The 14,974-nt window shown below is 40.7% G+C and overlaps 1 protein-coding gene across 4 annotated transcripts in view; it reads right to left on the bottom strand.

Moving 5' to 3' along the window:
• Positions 1 to 781: 781 nt before the first annotated feature.
• The window catches only part of LOC145346600 (hepatocyte nuclear factor 4-gamma-like), a 141,696-nt gene continuing 127,503 nt past the window's right edge, over positions 782 to 14,974 (bottom strand). For all 4 annotated transcript variants that reach the window (XM_080194064.1, XM_080194065.1, XM_080194063.1 and 1 more), the window contains exons 6-10: positions 10,850 to 10,937; positions 10,564 to 10,716; positions 8,774 to 9,010; positions 6,454 to 6,576; positions 782 to 2,256 (exon numbers count right to left, since the gene is read on the bottom strand). In XM_080194064.1, the coding sequence (XP_080050190.1) occupies positions 2,132 to 2,256; positions 6,454 to 6,576; positions 8,774 to 9,010; positions 10,564 to 10,716; positions 10,850 to 10,937 (726 nt within the window). In that variant the 3' untranslated portion in view covers positions 782 to 2,131. The remainder of the gene's footprint in view (positions 2,257 to 6,453; positions 6,577 to 8,773; positions 9,011 to 10,563; positions 10,717 to 10,849; positions 10,938 to 14,974) is intronic.

The raw sequence follows: 14,974 nt of genomic DNA on the forward strand, positions 1-14,974 counted from the left end.
GTATTCAAAGAACAAAAATGGAATTGTTTCCTTTGGTGCATTTTTATGATTCATTAGGAAGGAACATCTGACGCGAAGGTGCAGGGAGGACCTTTCCTGTTCCGCCCCATCATGAGAATCGTAGTGGGCGAGGGGAAGACCATGGAGAGGTCCATTGACTTCGGGTGGGATTTTTCGGTTTCAGGGCAAACGTGGCTGGAAATTCCTGCCTATAGTCAGGTTGCCAAAATGCAAACCAAATTTCAAACTCTTTGGACATAATCTGGAGAAATGTATTAAGTACATAATTTATTTATTAGTGTCACAAGTAGACTTACATTAACACTGAAATTAAGTTACTTGGAAATCCCCCAGTCCAGTACCTGTTCAGGTACGCTGAGGGAGAATTTAGCATGACCAATGCACCGAAACAGCACGTCTTTCAGACTGTGGGAGGAAACTGCAGCACCCAGACAAAACCCACACAGCCACGGGGGAAATGTGCAGTCTCCGCACAGACAGTGACTCAAGCCAGGTCCCTGACATTGAGAGGCAGCAGTGCTAACCGCTGTGCCACCGTGCTACCCCTAGTGTAAGTTCTAGTGTAACGATATTGATATACACGGTTATTGATTAACAATTTGGGTCTTTCATAAACTCTCTTTTCAAAGGCTAAAGGGATGGGAAATAAATGCTGGCCGTGCCAGCAACACTCACATCCCAAGAACAAATCAAGAAAGGTGCAAAAGTAATATGTAGCACTCAAAACAGGAGCTAGCAGATGTCAAGTTATGCTTCACAATTTGAAAGGTATTGACATTTATTTGTATTTTTACACATGGAGAACTCCAATTTTCTGAAAATGTAGTAAGTACATGCAATGTGTTGAGCACTCTTCTCACTTATACAATGTCATCAAGTATTTAAAAATTGTGAATACTTTACATTCCAGTATCGATTTTCTTCCAGAAATTGATAATTTTTGATTCCTTCACAATAATTCATACAAAAATAATTTCATGTTTATAAAATAGATCATTGCATCAGAATAAATTACAATGATTATATAATTATTCACTCTGTATGTACAAACCAAGGAACAGTTGTAAATGGATTCATCAGTTTCCATGAGGGAGAAGATGTATTGATACAATTTAAGGCAGCTTTCTTTTCAGTCAAAAACTATTGAGCAAAATCTATTTCTGAATAATATCTATGGATCTACATTGAAGCGTTAAATGTTAAACTTTGATATTACTCTGGAAGCTAATCTGATTTGGGATCACCACACATCTAAACAGGCACAGAATAGTGCAGTCATCTTCTGCTAGAAAGGATTTGTATTCGTTTTCAATAAAGCTCCCTCTTCTGGTCATGCAATGTAAAACCATGTGGTAAAGCCCAACAGCCACACTGCTGCTGCTAAGAGATATACTGGGCTGATACTGTAAGGTATGCATCTAAATAGCAACACTCAAAATAGGAAAGGTTTTAAGTAGAGTGATGTAGAATGCAAAAATCTGGTAATGTGATGTTGGCTATAATATCATGTGTTCCAGACTGGAGTTTTCCAGTCGTGGTTGGGATGTCAGATGTTCAGTCATTTATAGACCTGAATTCATCGCCTTCAGTTTACAATTACTATAAAACAAAATGAAAGTAAAGCCAGTCTTAGAAGGCAGAATGTACAGTATATACATAACCTGGTATGAAATAGCCCATTTACTCCTTGTCATAGATCTAAATAATGGTTGCACCAAAATGGGAAAAAGTGTAAGAACTAACAAAATGTAAATTGATTAATCTAACCTATAATTCATAAAAATTACAACATTAACTTTGGATATGAACCAAGATTGTTTTGCCATTATACAAATAACTTGAACCAAATCCCTTTGAAATATTAACCTGAGATTGCAACTTGTGTTTAAGAGCAATATCTTTTTGCTCCCATAATGGTAAACCCCACAAAAACAAGTATTGGCAAAGTTAAAAAAAAATTAAACAGCCATTAACACAGACAGCATAAAACGGCAGTGTTTTCTATCCACCTGTGGCTTGATCCTACAAGCAGTTTGACAACTTGATTCCATTTCCTGGTTTTGAAGTGTTCAGAAAGCACAAGCTGCCATTCTTAAATTTAAACTTGACATCACAAGCCTTTCTGCTTTGGCAATGGCACTTGTTGAGAAATAACTGAGTGGCTGTTTGAAGCAAGTTTATATTGTTCTTGTCCTGAACCTTGTGGAGGAGATGGTAGTGGGGTTTCGGGTGTAGCTGCAGAGAAATGCACACAAAAACAATGCAGTGGTCACGGTCATGGCATTTTGAATGACAAATATATAAGAGCATAATACCATAAGACAGAGGAGCAGAATTAGGCCACTCGGCCCATTGAGTCTGCTCTGCCATTCAATCATGGCTGATATTTCTCTCACCCCCATTCTCCTGCCTTTTCCCCATAACTCCTGACCCCCTTATTAATCAAGAATCCATCTATCTCTGCATTGAAGACGTTCAATGACCTGATCTCCACAGCCTTCTGCGGCAAAGAGTTCCACAGATTCACCACTCTCTGGCTGAAGAAATTCTTCCTCATCTCTGTTTCAAAGGATTATCTCTTTAGCCTGAGGTTGTGCCCTCTGGTTTTAGTTTTTCCAACTACTGCAAACGTCCTTTCCACATCCACTCTATCCAGGCCTTGCAGTATCCTCTAAGTTTCAATAAGATCCCCCCTCACCCTTCTAAACTATAACGAGTACAGACCCAGAGTCCTCAACCGTTCCTCAAATGACGAGCTCTTCATTCCAGGGCTCATTCTTGTGAACCTCCTCTGGACCCTTTCCAACGCCAGCACATCCTTCCTTAAACATGGGGCCCAAAACTGCTCACAATACTCCAAATGTCTAACTAGATAAGAAAACAACAGGAAACATGTTCTCTCACATGTCATCTGTAAAACAGAATTAATACTTAAGACTTTCTTTTAATGTGTTGTGTCATAATAGGTGAAATGCTGTGTTTCCATTTCCGGAGGATCAAAACTTCAACCGTCCTAAAGGCCTCCAGCATCCTCATTGTTTTCATCCTTTTTATTATGCATAGCATCCCATTTGGTCCCTCACATCAAGCCACAAAGTAATAAGGTCCTGATGGTGCTACCTTTGCAGGCCATTTCCCTGTTTCTGTCCTGTTTTCTGGCATACCACATTCTCCTCTCCCTATATTGAGGTTACTGTGCCCATGTCCTTGTTCACACTAAGTTCATGTTCATCTGTCACCCTCATGCCCACATACTGACTCCCAGTCAAGGAATGCTTCCATTTTTAAACTTTCATCCCTTTCAACTCACTTCCTGGCCCTGCCCCATCTCGGTATCTTAGGAACTTCAAACAACCCTACAATGCTCCAAGATAATATGCTGCATTTGGCTAATTCTAGCCTCTTGACCATTCTTGATTTTAATTGTTCTTTCAGTCTTCAGCTACCTAGACTGCTAAGCTCTGGAATTCCCTCCCTACACTTCACTGCCTTTTTATTATGCTTTCTTCTTTCAGGATGCTCTTTAAAAGCTACCTCTTTGACCAAGCTTTTAGCTATCAGCCCTAATATTGTGTTAATTGGCTCGATGTCTAATCTGGTCCAGTGAAGTACTTGTGACATTTTATTATGTTAAAGATGCTATATAAATTTAGGTTGTCACTGGAGCAAGTTGCAGAGTTTCTAATTGGGATGATGCAAATTGACAAGGTGCTAGCTGAGCAGTGCAGTGTTGATGCAGTGTTGTTGTATCTGTACATTAACAAGGGGTCATCAATTTAAATCATCAATGTGCCACCCAGAGGTTAATTAGAGATTAAAAAACAGGCAGTTTCTCTCAAATCATATAATCCTTACAGTTGCAGAAGGAGTACACTCAGCCCATCAAGTCTGCACTGACAACAATCCCATCCAGGTCCTATCCCCAGAACCCTATGCATTTACCCTGATAATTTAACATGATCAATCAACCTAACCCACACACATTTGGACTGTGGGAGGAAAGGGAAGCACCTGGAGGAATCCCATGCAGACATGTGGAGAATGTGCAAACTCCAGACAGTCACTCAAGTCTGCTGGCACTATGAGGCAGCAATGCAAATCACTGTGCCACTGTACAGCCCTAGCAAATAGTCAACACCCAGCTCCAGTTTACATTTGGGCAGCAAACTGAAATTCAAACCCAATCTTATGTGCTTTTTCTTTGTCATGAGTTTCCTAACTCTAAACGAGCTCTCTTTAGTATGAATATTATCTTCACGCTTCTAATAAAATACAACATTTAAAAAGTATTTGAAACATGAAAATAATAATTAATCTTAGATTCCTGGAGAATCTTGACCTTCTGTGCTATGTTTCCAAGTTTACATCTACTTAGACTTTAATCTTGGCACTTTAGTGTCATTCTATGAATTGATTTTGTAAACGTGGAAAAGATAAGCTACATATTAGCACCATCAGATAATATCTTACACCTTATCTTTCATGACATTTCGCTAAAGATATGCTCTTCAACTATGCACAATGCTCCTTATACAGAATGGCAAGATCAAAACAATACTGTTGTGAATAAATGTAGTATCAGAAATAAAGCTTTCCAGTATCCTGAAGGGTAGAAGTGTAATCAATAGATCATGGTTCCACCTGAATTTTACTCGTGCCATCCATGCATCGTCTAAACTAATGAATTGAAAGAGATTGCAGTCCATTCACATTTGATGTGCATAATGTGAATAACCATTTACAACAGACAAAGGATGGAACTTTCCCATCCTGCCTGCCACGAGGGGAGGGTGGGAGGTGCGGACCATACAAAGGTCTGTTGACCTTGGGTGGGATTTTCTGGTTTCGAGTCAAGCCTGTCTGAAAAATCCCACCCAAAGACTCTAATCCTAAATTCAAGTGAGGAAACAAGTTGCGTTAATCAGATCATTAATATTGTTGTAAACAACTGATTTTGTGTGGGATTTCTGCAAATTCCCTGGTGATGGTCCAATCACTGTGCTGTGTGGTGTTGATTTCCAGAGTTGCTGCAGCATGCGGGAGTTGTGTGTGCTATACTGCAGCAGTTGAACAAAAGCAAAAACAGGTATTGGTGTGACCTATAAAGGTGCTGATAAGATCCTGATAATCCTTCTGTTAAAGGTGATTCTGCACTTAGATATATATCTGTGTTGCCTGTGCCATGAGGAATAAAGAAAAAAACTTGCATTCATATCAGGTCAGCCATGATCTCAAGACATCCCAAAGTGGTTTACAGCCACTGCTATACTTTTGTCACATAATCATCATTGTAAAATAGGAGACATAGCAGAAACTTTGTGCATAGCAAGTACTCAATGAACTAAATGACCAAATAGTGTAAAAATCCTAGCCAAGATACTAAGGCCCCGCCTCATCCTACGCTAGTGCCAGGGGATCTTTTATGTTAACCAGGAAGAGCAGACTGAGCAAAAGCTGACACTTAATGGCATGAAATGTGACTCCACAATTTATGCCTGATGAACTTTCAATAGGATGTCGTGGTAATGCACTTCTAATTATAAATGTCAGCCTTAGTATTGTGTTAGCGCTCTCGCATTTCAACAACAAAGTTTCCGAAGTATTAAATTTCCAAGTACAAAGTAAATTTGCAAAGTCCCTCTCCACGGACACTGTCAGACCTGCTGAGATTTTCCAGCATTTTCTGTTTCAGGTTCCCACATCTGCAGTAATTTGCTTTCATTCCAAAGTACCTGTTGGTTGTGAAGTATTTTAGGCCACTTGTAATGACTTCAATCAGGCTATTGAGGTTGGCCTATTGGAACATGAACTCCCTGATTAAAGGAGTCAATTGGGGGGCCAATAGTCTTTTCCTTGTATTTAACCAGGAGTTTCAGTTCCTCTGGGACTCCTGAAGGTAGACTGCTAGTACGCTGTGTATTGCTGTTGGAATTGTAAATAAAAGGATTTTGATGAAGAAACTTCTACCTCTGAAGACTTATTACACCACTAAAGGCTTACCTTGATGGAGCTGATTACTGCCAATCCCCTATGTTTTGCCCAGCCAGAACCCTCCCATTGCTCCTGCTATTACTGCAGTGTAGCTTCTGGCCCCTCATCCTCCCTCTTTCTATGCCATTCCTCCACAAAATAGTATGACATATTTTTAATCTCTCAGGCAATTAAGGGATATGGGAAGCAGGAAGGAAAGTGGAGTTGAAACCCAAGGTCAGCCATGTTTGGATTGAATGGGACAGTATGCTTGATGGGCCATGTGGTCTACTCTTGTTTCTGTTTCTTGTGTTCTTGTGACATCCCAAAAACATGAAATGTGCAATATAAATGCAATTTCTTTTACTCCCTTCTTTGTTAATATTGCTGTATTACAGAGGATCCAAATACTGTTATTACATTCCATTTTAAAAATATGCAATCAACAAAAAGAAAACCTACACATTTGTTCACTGTGACCTGCTGCAGGCATTGAACTGATCAGAATAGTCTGGCCTGTCATGGGATCCTGGGCTACATGAGGGTGCCCAGGATGATGAAGGTGGGATGGATCGCTCGTCGTACCTACAAAGAAGAAAAATTAAAGAACATTCTAAAAATAGCCTGGACAAAAATCAAACTGCTTCAAATACATGCTTACAAATGTTTCTAGAACTAACATGAACAGATCCAGTTTTTTGGTGAATACAACAGTGTATTGTGGCATTCAATATTTTTTCTTAGTTTATAAATGAAATATAGCAATTAAACACACATCTGAAGCAGTCACAATTTTTATATAAATGTTCAGCTGTGTAAATATGCATTGTGTGTACTTTTGTAAACTGAACACTCATTAAAACTGGAAAGAACTGGTAAATGTTGCAGTCAAGGTACAAGCGGTCATACAAATGTGTGAGTTGATGCTGGAGCACTTTGTCAATGTGACTGGGAGACAATACATAATTTTGGAACTATTCTTATTAACTAGTCAAATGAAACTTCCACTTGAACATTCAACTATCGTTGCCTAAAATAATAAAACACTGACGAGCTGACAATCACTGTATGGAGTTAATGAGCACTTGTGTTTACTTTATTTGTGAGAACAAAGTTGAGCAAATATCAAGGTTACAGAATAATCATGTATACATTTTCAACGAATATATGTTTCTGTGAATATGTCTATGTCAGCTTGTTGTTGACTAGTCTGTGGAATATTCTAGTGCCTTGGGCCACTTGTCCTCAAGAGGACTTCACAGGGATTGAAATTGTGGAGGTGTGATTGAGCAGAAATTTCCTCCAATGAAGTATGAGGAAAACTGATACTATTGTCTTCAGTCCCCACCACAAAATCTGCTCCCTCACTCTTGATTTTACCAATCTTCCTGGCAACAGTCTCAATATTGCTCACAATCTCACTGCTATATCTGACCCCACAATGAGCTTTTAACTATATGTCTGCACCATCACTAAGACCACCAATTTCCACTTCAATAACTGGATCTGTCTCTAAACTCTTCTTCTGCTGAAACTCATCCATACCTTTGTAACCTTCAGACTTGATTTCTCTAATGCACTTCTGGCCATCCATTCATGTTCTAACCTCCGAAAACATCTGATCACCCAAAACAATGCTGCCAGTGTCGAACTCATGCCAAATGGTGTCCATCTGTGCTTGCTGACCTACGCTGAATCTCAGCTTAATGATAACTCAACATTCAAACTTGCAACCTTGTTTTTGAATCTCTCCATGGTCTAACTGCTCCCTTATCCTGTCATCTCTTCTAACCCTGTCACCCACCAAAACATCTGTGCTTTTCTCATTGCTGCTTCCTGAACATCTCCAACTTAGTCGCTCCCCCATTGGTGACTGAGCCATCAGCAGCCTAGATCCTAAGACTCAAATTTTCCCATTCCACCTGCCATGGGAATCATAACTGGCGAGGGATGGATCATGGAAAGTTCTGTTGAATTTGGATGGGATTTTCCAGTTTCAGGATGAATGTGGCCAGAAAACCTAGCCTAAATTTTGGAATTTCCTTCCTCAATTTCTCCACCTCTTTAACTCTCTTTCCTCTTTTGAGATATCCCTTAATATCTGCTTCTTCGACCAAATGTTGGTCATTTGTAAGACTCAAGGTCTTGTCTATAATTTCTCATAAAAAGAGTTTCCAATTTTAGGAGCGCCAAATTGGAGGAATCAAGTGAACAAAGGGTGATTATCACAGGAAATGAAGTATCAGTTGAATATCTAAATTTAGCTGCAATGAAAGCTTAAATGCAGAGTAGTATTGGCAGAGGTAACGGAATGGTCATCTTCCAAACTACTGTTCTATCAGAAAGATACATTTTAAAAATGGGTGGGTGAAGAAATAGCATATGAGCAACGAAGTGCTTCTTGAAGTGTGGTCACTCATTTTGGTAGGAAAACATGCCAACCAATTTCTGCAGCTAACAATTTGGGTTACAATAAGCACTGAAATTGACTGGAAAAAGGCAGTCTCAATTAGATAGGTGGCAAGAATCCTTTTGAGGCCCACCCAAATGGCCACTAGGAATTTGGTGGAAACTCTGTTTACATGTCTGTCCAGGATGTCCACCAATCTTCAGCCACAGGCTACAGTGGCTGATTGGAAAATCCCAGGAGGAAATTCCCAGTAATACTATAGAGGTAAAGTATTGAAACGGGAAAAGATTGGTGCCATTTTGAGTTTAATGATGGGTTATTTTTAAAAAACTGTGGTACAATTGACTGGATCTGAAACGAAATCATACATACCTCCTAGCAGCATTTCTTGGAGTAAGTTGTCAATTTTAGCTAGCCCAAAAAGTTTAACAAATTGAATTTGTTCAATCATCTGCCAAGTTATACTTTGAAGAGTTGGCAACAGAAGTAGCAATTCTCCGAATCGCCCTCGGGAATCATACTGTCGATCATTAATGTAATCTTCCAAACTAACTTGCACTTGGTAACGCATATCCTTGATTTTTGATGGATTGTTTAAAGCCTTAGCATCTGCGACAAAATAAAAAGAAAGTGATAGAAAATTGGGCACCTTTTTGTCACTAGTGGAGAAGAAGATTACAAACAAAAAGGATAACACAAACTCAAATAAATGTCAAAGAAATACAAGTTGCCTATTGACAACTGAGCTTTTATAGTGAGGATTTGTTTAGTAAAGTATGGTAGGTGAAAAAAGAGTTCTATTGTGCCACTCATGTCTGGGGACAGTACAGGTGATTTTCCATTCACCACTGTGTCAGTGAAAGGTAAAAAAAAACTCAAATGTGAAATTATCTAAATCCCCAGTCCTTTAAAAAAATGAAAAAAGACTGCCCGTGTCTGTGACAGTTGAACTAAAAAAAACTTTTAGTAATTACAATAGCTGTTTGGTGATATATTCCCAAGGGCTAACATCATATCATTATTAATGAATGGCTGTTTTTCACACCTATAATTATCTCAGCAGGATGTACTGAGTTCGCAATTTGATTTACAAGAAAAATAGGCTATTAAAGGATTATCTATCCTTTGATGTGGGCTTATGAAAACAGGGCTTCTTATATTTATAAGGGACTATACACTTGAAGGCACCTTCATGTGTTGAATAAGCTTTCATGAATGGGAGTGGCATTTTATTACTATAATAAAGGCTGTAATCAATATTTAGACATTTATTTTATTTAATTTTAACATGGCTCCTGAGGCTTGCTCATGGTGAATACTGAGTCAGTTGGCATGGAGATTATAAGAGTAAAGGGTGGGGGATAAGGGTTGACATAAGGGCTTTGGAGCAGCTGGGGAGATGATGGGCTGTGAGGGATGAGGACTAGAAGGCCTAAAATTTAAAGAAACAACTGGGAGAAGTCCCAGAGAATAGAGGTGGGCCTTTTAAACAACCCGCTTTGGCAATTTACATGCCCCATTTGATTCGAGTCCATGGGTGCAGGGCTTGACTTCTTCCTGCAGCCACCACCGCTGAGTGAAAATTGGGTCTGATTGGGTACTATCTCCCAAGGTGGGTGCATTGAACTGGGATATTCCCCAATTTACTCTCTCCACCTCAGGAATAAAAGTAAGGCCCATTACAAAAGGGGTCATATTCTAAAATCACAATCTTAACGCAGAGCCTTGCTTGGTATGAGTACATGGTGCAACTACCTGGGTTCCTAGGACAGTAAGCAGTCTCATCACACCAGATTAAAGTCCAACAGGTTTATTTGGTGAGTGACCTGATGAAGGAGCAGCACTCCAAAAGTTTGTGATTCCAAATAAACCTGTTGGACTTTAGCCTGGTGTGGTGAGACAGCTTACTGTACCCACCCCAGTCCAGCCCTAGCATCTCCACTTCACGGGCTCCAAGTGGACACCAGAAATGCTGGCTTTATAATTTTTTTTCCTCATGGCTGAAATGAAACTGCTTCATTGTCAAAAAGGGGGTGATTCAATTCAAACCCCAAATTCAGGCATTTAAAAATTGAAATGACTATTTGCTACTTCCAGTGGAATACACTTGCCACCATGACGCAATGCTAAACATTCTTTCCAATGTGAAAATCAGCACTGACCTGGATCAAAGAAAACTATTGCTTTCAAACAGGCATATTCATTATCATCGATCTGAATTTCCTGAAAAGGCTGCACCAACTCATCCAAAATCCTATTTGCCACACGACTAATTTCCATTTCTGGGCTGTTGCGGTGTATAGCGTAATCATTCCCTGTTGAAAGTGGCATCGGTGGTCAGTATTTCATTTTATAAAATTAAGAATTGCTCACTATAATATATTAGTTCCGTGGAAAATTTTTTTTTAATGTTAGCTATAAGATATGTGATTGTCAGGAAATTTTTACCTAGTAATAGAACATCCTTGTATAACATGGATCGTTTTGCCACTCCAAGCAATAAGTGTTCCCCAGCATGAGCTCTCAACAAAGCAACCTGACATGGAAGATAGACAAGGAAGTTAAAAACCACATTATGTGCAACTGGTAAATAATTTTAAGCCTATGCACTGACAATTGAAAATATTTATGTCCACACTTACTTCAAGTAGGTTCTAGGTTTCAAACAGTTATATTCTGTGAGCCTCATCCTCTCACCCCAACCCCCTAATTTGTAACTAATCCACAAGCCAAATTGCAGAGGCTCTGTAATTTTTGAGTAGCCTTTCACTGGAACCAGGTTAATATTTATGATGTTAGCTTGTGTACTGCACAATAGGTTTAGTTAAAAACAATTATTTAAAATGGTGTAATTAATGGATCTTTCTTAATCTATCGATAAATTTCTTGTGTCAGCATAAGTTAGTATGCTTGTTTGGCAAGCTTTGCCTCCCACAAATAACACTTCAGTTCTAAAACGGTGCCAAACTATATAGAGTGTGTGACGTGATATTGTAAATCACCACAACCAGATGCTGGCTTTTAAATCCCAGTTAAGATCAGGTCCAAAACAAATTGCAAAGTTGAAATTATTCCAGTTGGGCAATTTATGGTTCATTTAAAAGCATTTCAGTTTTGTTCAATTTAAAATTATTTCAAATTTGGCCTTCTAGGTCTTGATGGTCTGCACTGTTCTTTGAGGACATGGACATTCTTTATCTTTGCTGAGTCTTCTGCCTAGACCACATATTACCCACAAGAGGAAGAATGAGAATGAGATGGATGGTCCATCACGACACCATTGACTTGGTCAAGTACGCAGGTTTGTACGTTTCAGGGAGAATCATCCATCAAGGAAAATGACTGGTCTACAATCGGCACTTTACCGAAACACCAGGGTCAGAATTTTATCAGAAGAATTTTATCAGAAGAATTATGTTGAGTGAGCACGCTAACTTCATCATGCACACGATGATATTATGGTTGATGACCATCCACAGAAGTTAGAAGTGTGACTGCTGACACTTCATGGGCCAATTAAGGCCATTAATTAAACAATTGAAAGGAATCTTATGTTGTCCGTGCGATTTTGTGGTCATTGCACAAGCAACATGTGCAGGTGGCCAACTTATTTCCTTGAGTTCTCATCCAAGTACAGGATAAAAGGCCCTGGAGTAAAGTCTCTTTCTCTTTAGGTTAGAATTTTGTACCATGAAATTTAGATGATTTGAGAGATTTCATCATTTCTGTTATATTTCCCATGCATGGATAGTTTTCTTTGGAATCATTTTCTTGCTATCTTTGAAGGTTTCAACAGAGTTCGCCCTTAGGCGCATGACACACTGCGTAGTTCATTTTTGATCATGGGGATTATATACGCAGCTTCTGGGACCTCCTCTGAGGAGGAGGAGGAAGAGCAGGATAGAAAGGACAGGAGACCAGGTAACTGCAGGCAACATCCCAGGGAGTGATCCTTGGCAGGAGAGCTGCAGGCACATGGGTTACGAGGTCAACAGGGAGTACAAACAAGAAAGGTCCACAGAAGATGCCCCTGTCCTGCAGCAAGAGTGTACAGGCAGTGCTCCAACTACCTCAACATGTCCAAAGTCCAGTGCCAAAGGAGATTTCATGTCTCTAGGGACACTGTCCTCACCTTATGCAGCCAGAGATTGCATTCAACTGCATGGGTTGTGATGTAATGCATGTGACTCTGAAGGCCACAGCAGCCCTCAATTTCCAAGTCATCAGTTCTTTCCAAGGGTCAGCAGGGGATCTGTATGGTGTGTCCCAATCTGCTGCCCATAGTTGCATCAAGCTCATTACTGACGTTCTGTTTCGACAGTAGATGACAGTCATTCATTGCTGGACAAAGTCAGCCAGGCTGAGACAGCCAGAGATATAGATTGGTTGCTGGCTTCCCCATATCCAGGGTGCCATTAACTGTACCCACGTGGTCATCAAAGCAGCAATGGGTAAGCCAGGTGCCTGTGTGAACAGCAGGAGGTTCTATTCAGTGCATGTTGAGGTGTATACAATCTGAAAACAGATTCAGGAAATCAGTGCGTGGTATCCTGGCAGTTCACATGATGTCCACATCCTGCGACACTCACCAATGCCAAGGCTGTCCATGGCTCCTGCTCATTTGGATGGATGGCTCCAGGTTGATGGGGGCTATCCCCTGAAAACATGACTCCTGAAGCCACTCTGGCACCCAGAAACAGAGATGGAGGAGAGGTACAACACTTGCAGAAGGACAGTGGTAGAACGGAGCATTGGGCTGCAGAAGATGAGATTCAAATGCCTGAACAGTTTGCAGGGAGTACTGCAATATCCTCCAGAACATATGTCACTTACCATCATTGCCTGCTGCACAATCTGGCTCCGGCAAGGGGGAGACGGACTGGAGGCGGAGGATTGTGAGGCACCTCCAGATGCCATGGCAGTTGAATTTATTGACGGATCTGATGAGGAGCCAAGGAGACTCAGGGTGAGGAACCTTCAGGGAAGCAGGAACACCAGAAAGGCCTTGGTAATGTGCACATTCAACTATGCTGCCACAGCATCGATCCCAGCTCTTGACAAGGCCGTTTCCTCGCTACAAGGCATTTTTGATACACAAACCACAACCCCACTTTAATATTACAGAATATTTAATATTACAGAACCAACTACTTTAATATTACAGACCACTTCCTGAGGTAACATCAGCTCATGGATGTTGTGCCATAGAAATGTTCTTCCTTATTTAAAGGCTTGGTTGCTACATTCTGTGGATGCACGTGCACTTTCCAGTAAGCATCTCCAGTTGGCACTCAGGAGCCAGAATGATAGTTAACTATTCCCCTCCCTTGCTCAATTACCCTGGGGCTTAATGGAACTTTCCAACTGAGAACACTCCCATTGACATTCGTTAACTCAGTCGTAGAATCATACAGTGCAGAACAGGCTCTTCGGTCCACACCAACACATTAGTTCAAAGCCCCTGCTACCCCCCCCCCCCCCCCCCCCCACACACACACACACACACACACACACACACACACACACACACACACGAACTATCACCCATACTCAGGCCATTACCACAAAATTCATACATGATGTTTTCTGATACTAATGATAACACAATCGACAGACTTTTGAAATGGGAATGGAAACAATGTCATCATGAGATGCCCCTGTTGTGCTCAGACTGCCCACTGGCCTTGCCCTCCCACCTTTTGTGCCCGCCATGTGCGGGGGACCGTTAGTACTGAAGATGTTTCCTCATTGATCCTGTGACAAACACTGCCCCACAATCCCTGGCAGCCTTCTGGGTGCTGCCTGTGGAGTTGTTAAAGGCCCCGCCAAGTCTCCATTTGGTCCGATGCCCGATTAATTCCCACCCTTATCTGCTACCTCCGGCCTACCTCAGGACGCTTCACATGCTGGGCGCCCCTGAACTGACCACCCAGTGTGAGGTTGCACTGATGATGCGATCTCACCCAGGACTGGATTCTACATCTGCTTCTGGACCTGCTGATTTTGCACCTATGACTGAGATAGTAAAGGCATTGGTGCAAAGAAGTTTATTGCTCTTGTAAAGAGACTGCTGCATTCACAATAACAGGAAGACAATCAACTCCTACATGTGATAACCACAAATGCTCCAATCCCAATTGTTGGTGCCTTGTGTCTACTGGAGAGTTATCAAATTTCTGACAGACATTTTACTTCTATAATTGAATATCCTCTAGTCCATTTACTTTTGCCAGGTTTCTAATGGCAGGATAGCCTTTCATTGTTCCTGCTGAGAGGTAGGAGATGATCTGTCCAGAGATTAGGTAATGGAGGAGAAGGCAGGTCAGAATCAAAATCCAGTTGCAGTAATGCATATTGATTTCACAGTGTTAAAGAAATGGAGCTGAGAGGTAAATCAGTCTTCCTGTGTCGTTTGAGATTTTACACTGATCAGTGGAATGGGCTTTATAAACGCTCAAGTGAAAATGGAATCCTTAAAATTCATGAATTTGCAACACTAGCTACAACTTATCACTTTAAATGCACTGATGGTCAAAGTAATTTCTATGCATCATTGGAGTTAAGTTAATGAGA

This window comes from Carcharhinus amblyrhynchos, chromosome 8 (assembly GCF_965287045.1).
Source record: "Carcharhinus amblyrhynchos chromosome 8, sCarAmb.v2.hapA, whole genome shotgun sequence".
Classification (NCBI taxonomy): Eukaryota; Metazoa; Chordata; class Chondrichthyes; order Carcharhiniformes; family Carcharhinidae; genus Carcharhinus; species Carcharhinus amblyrhynchos.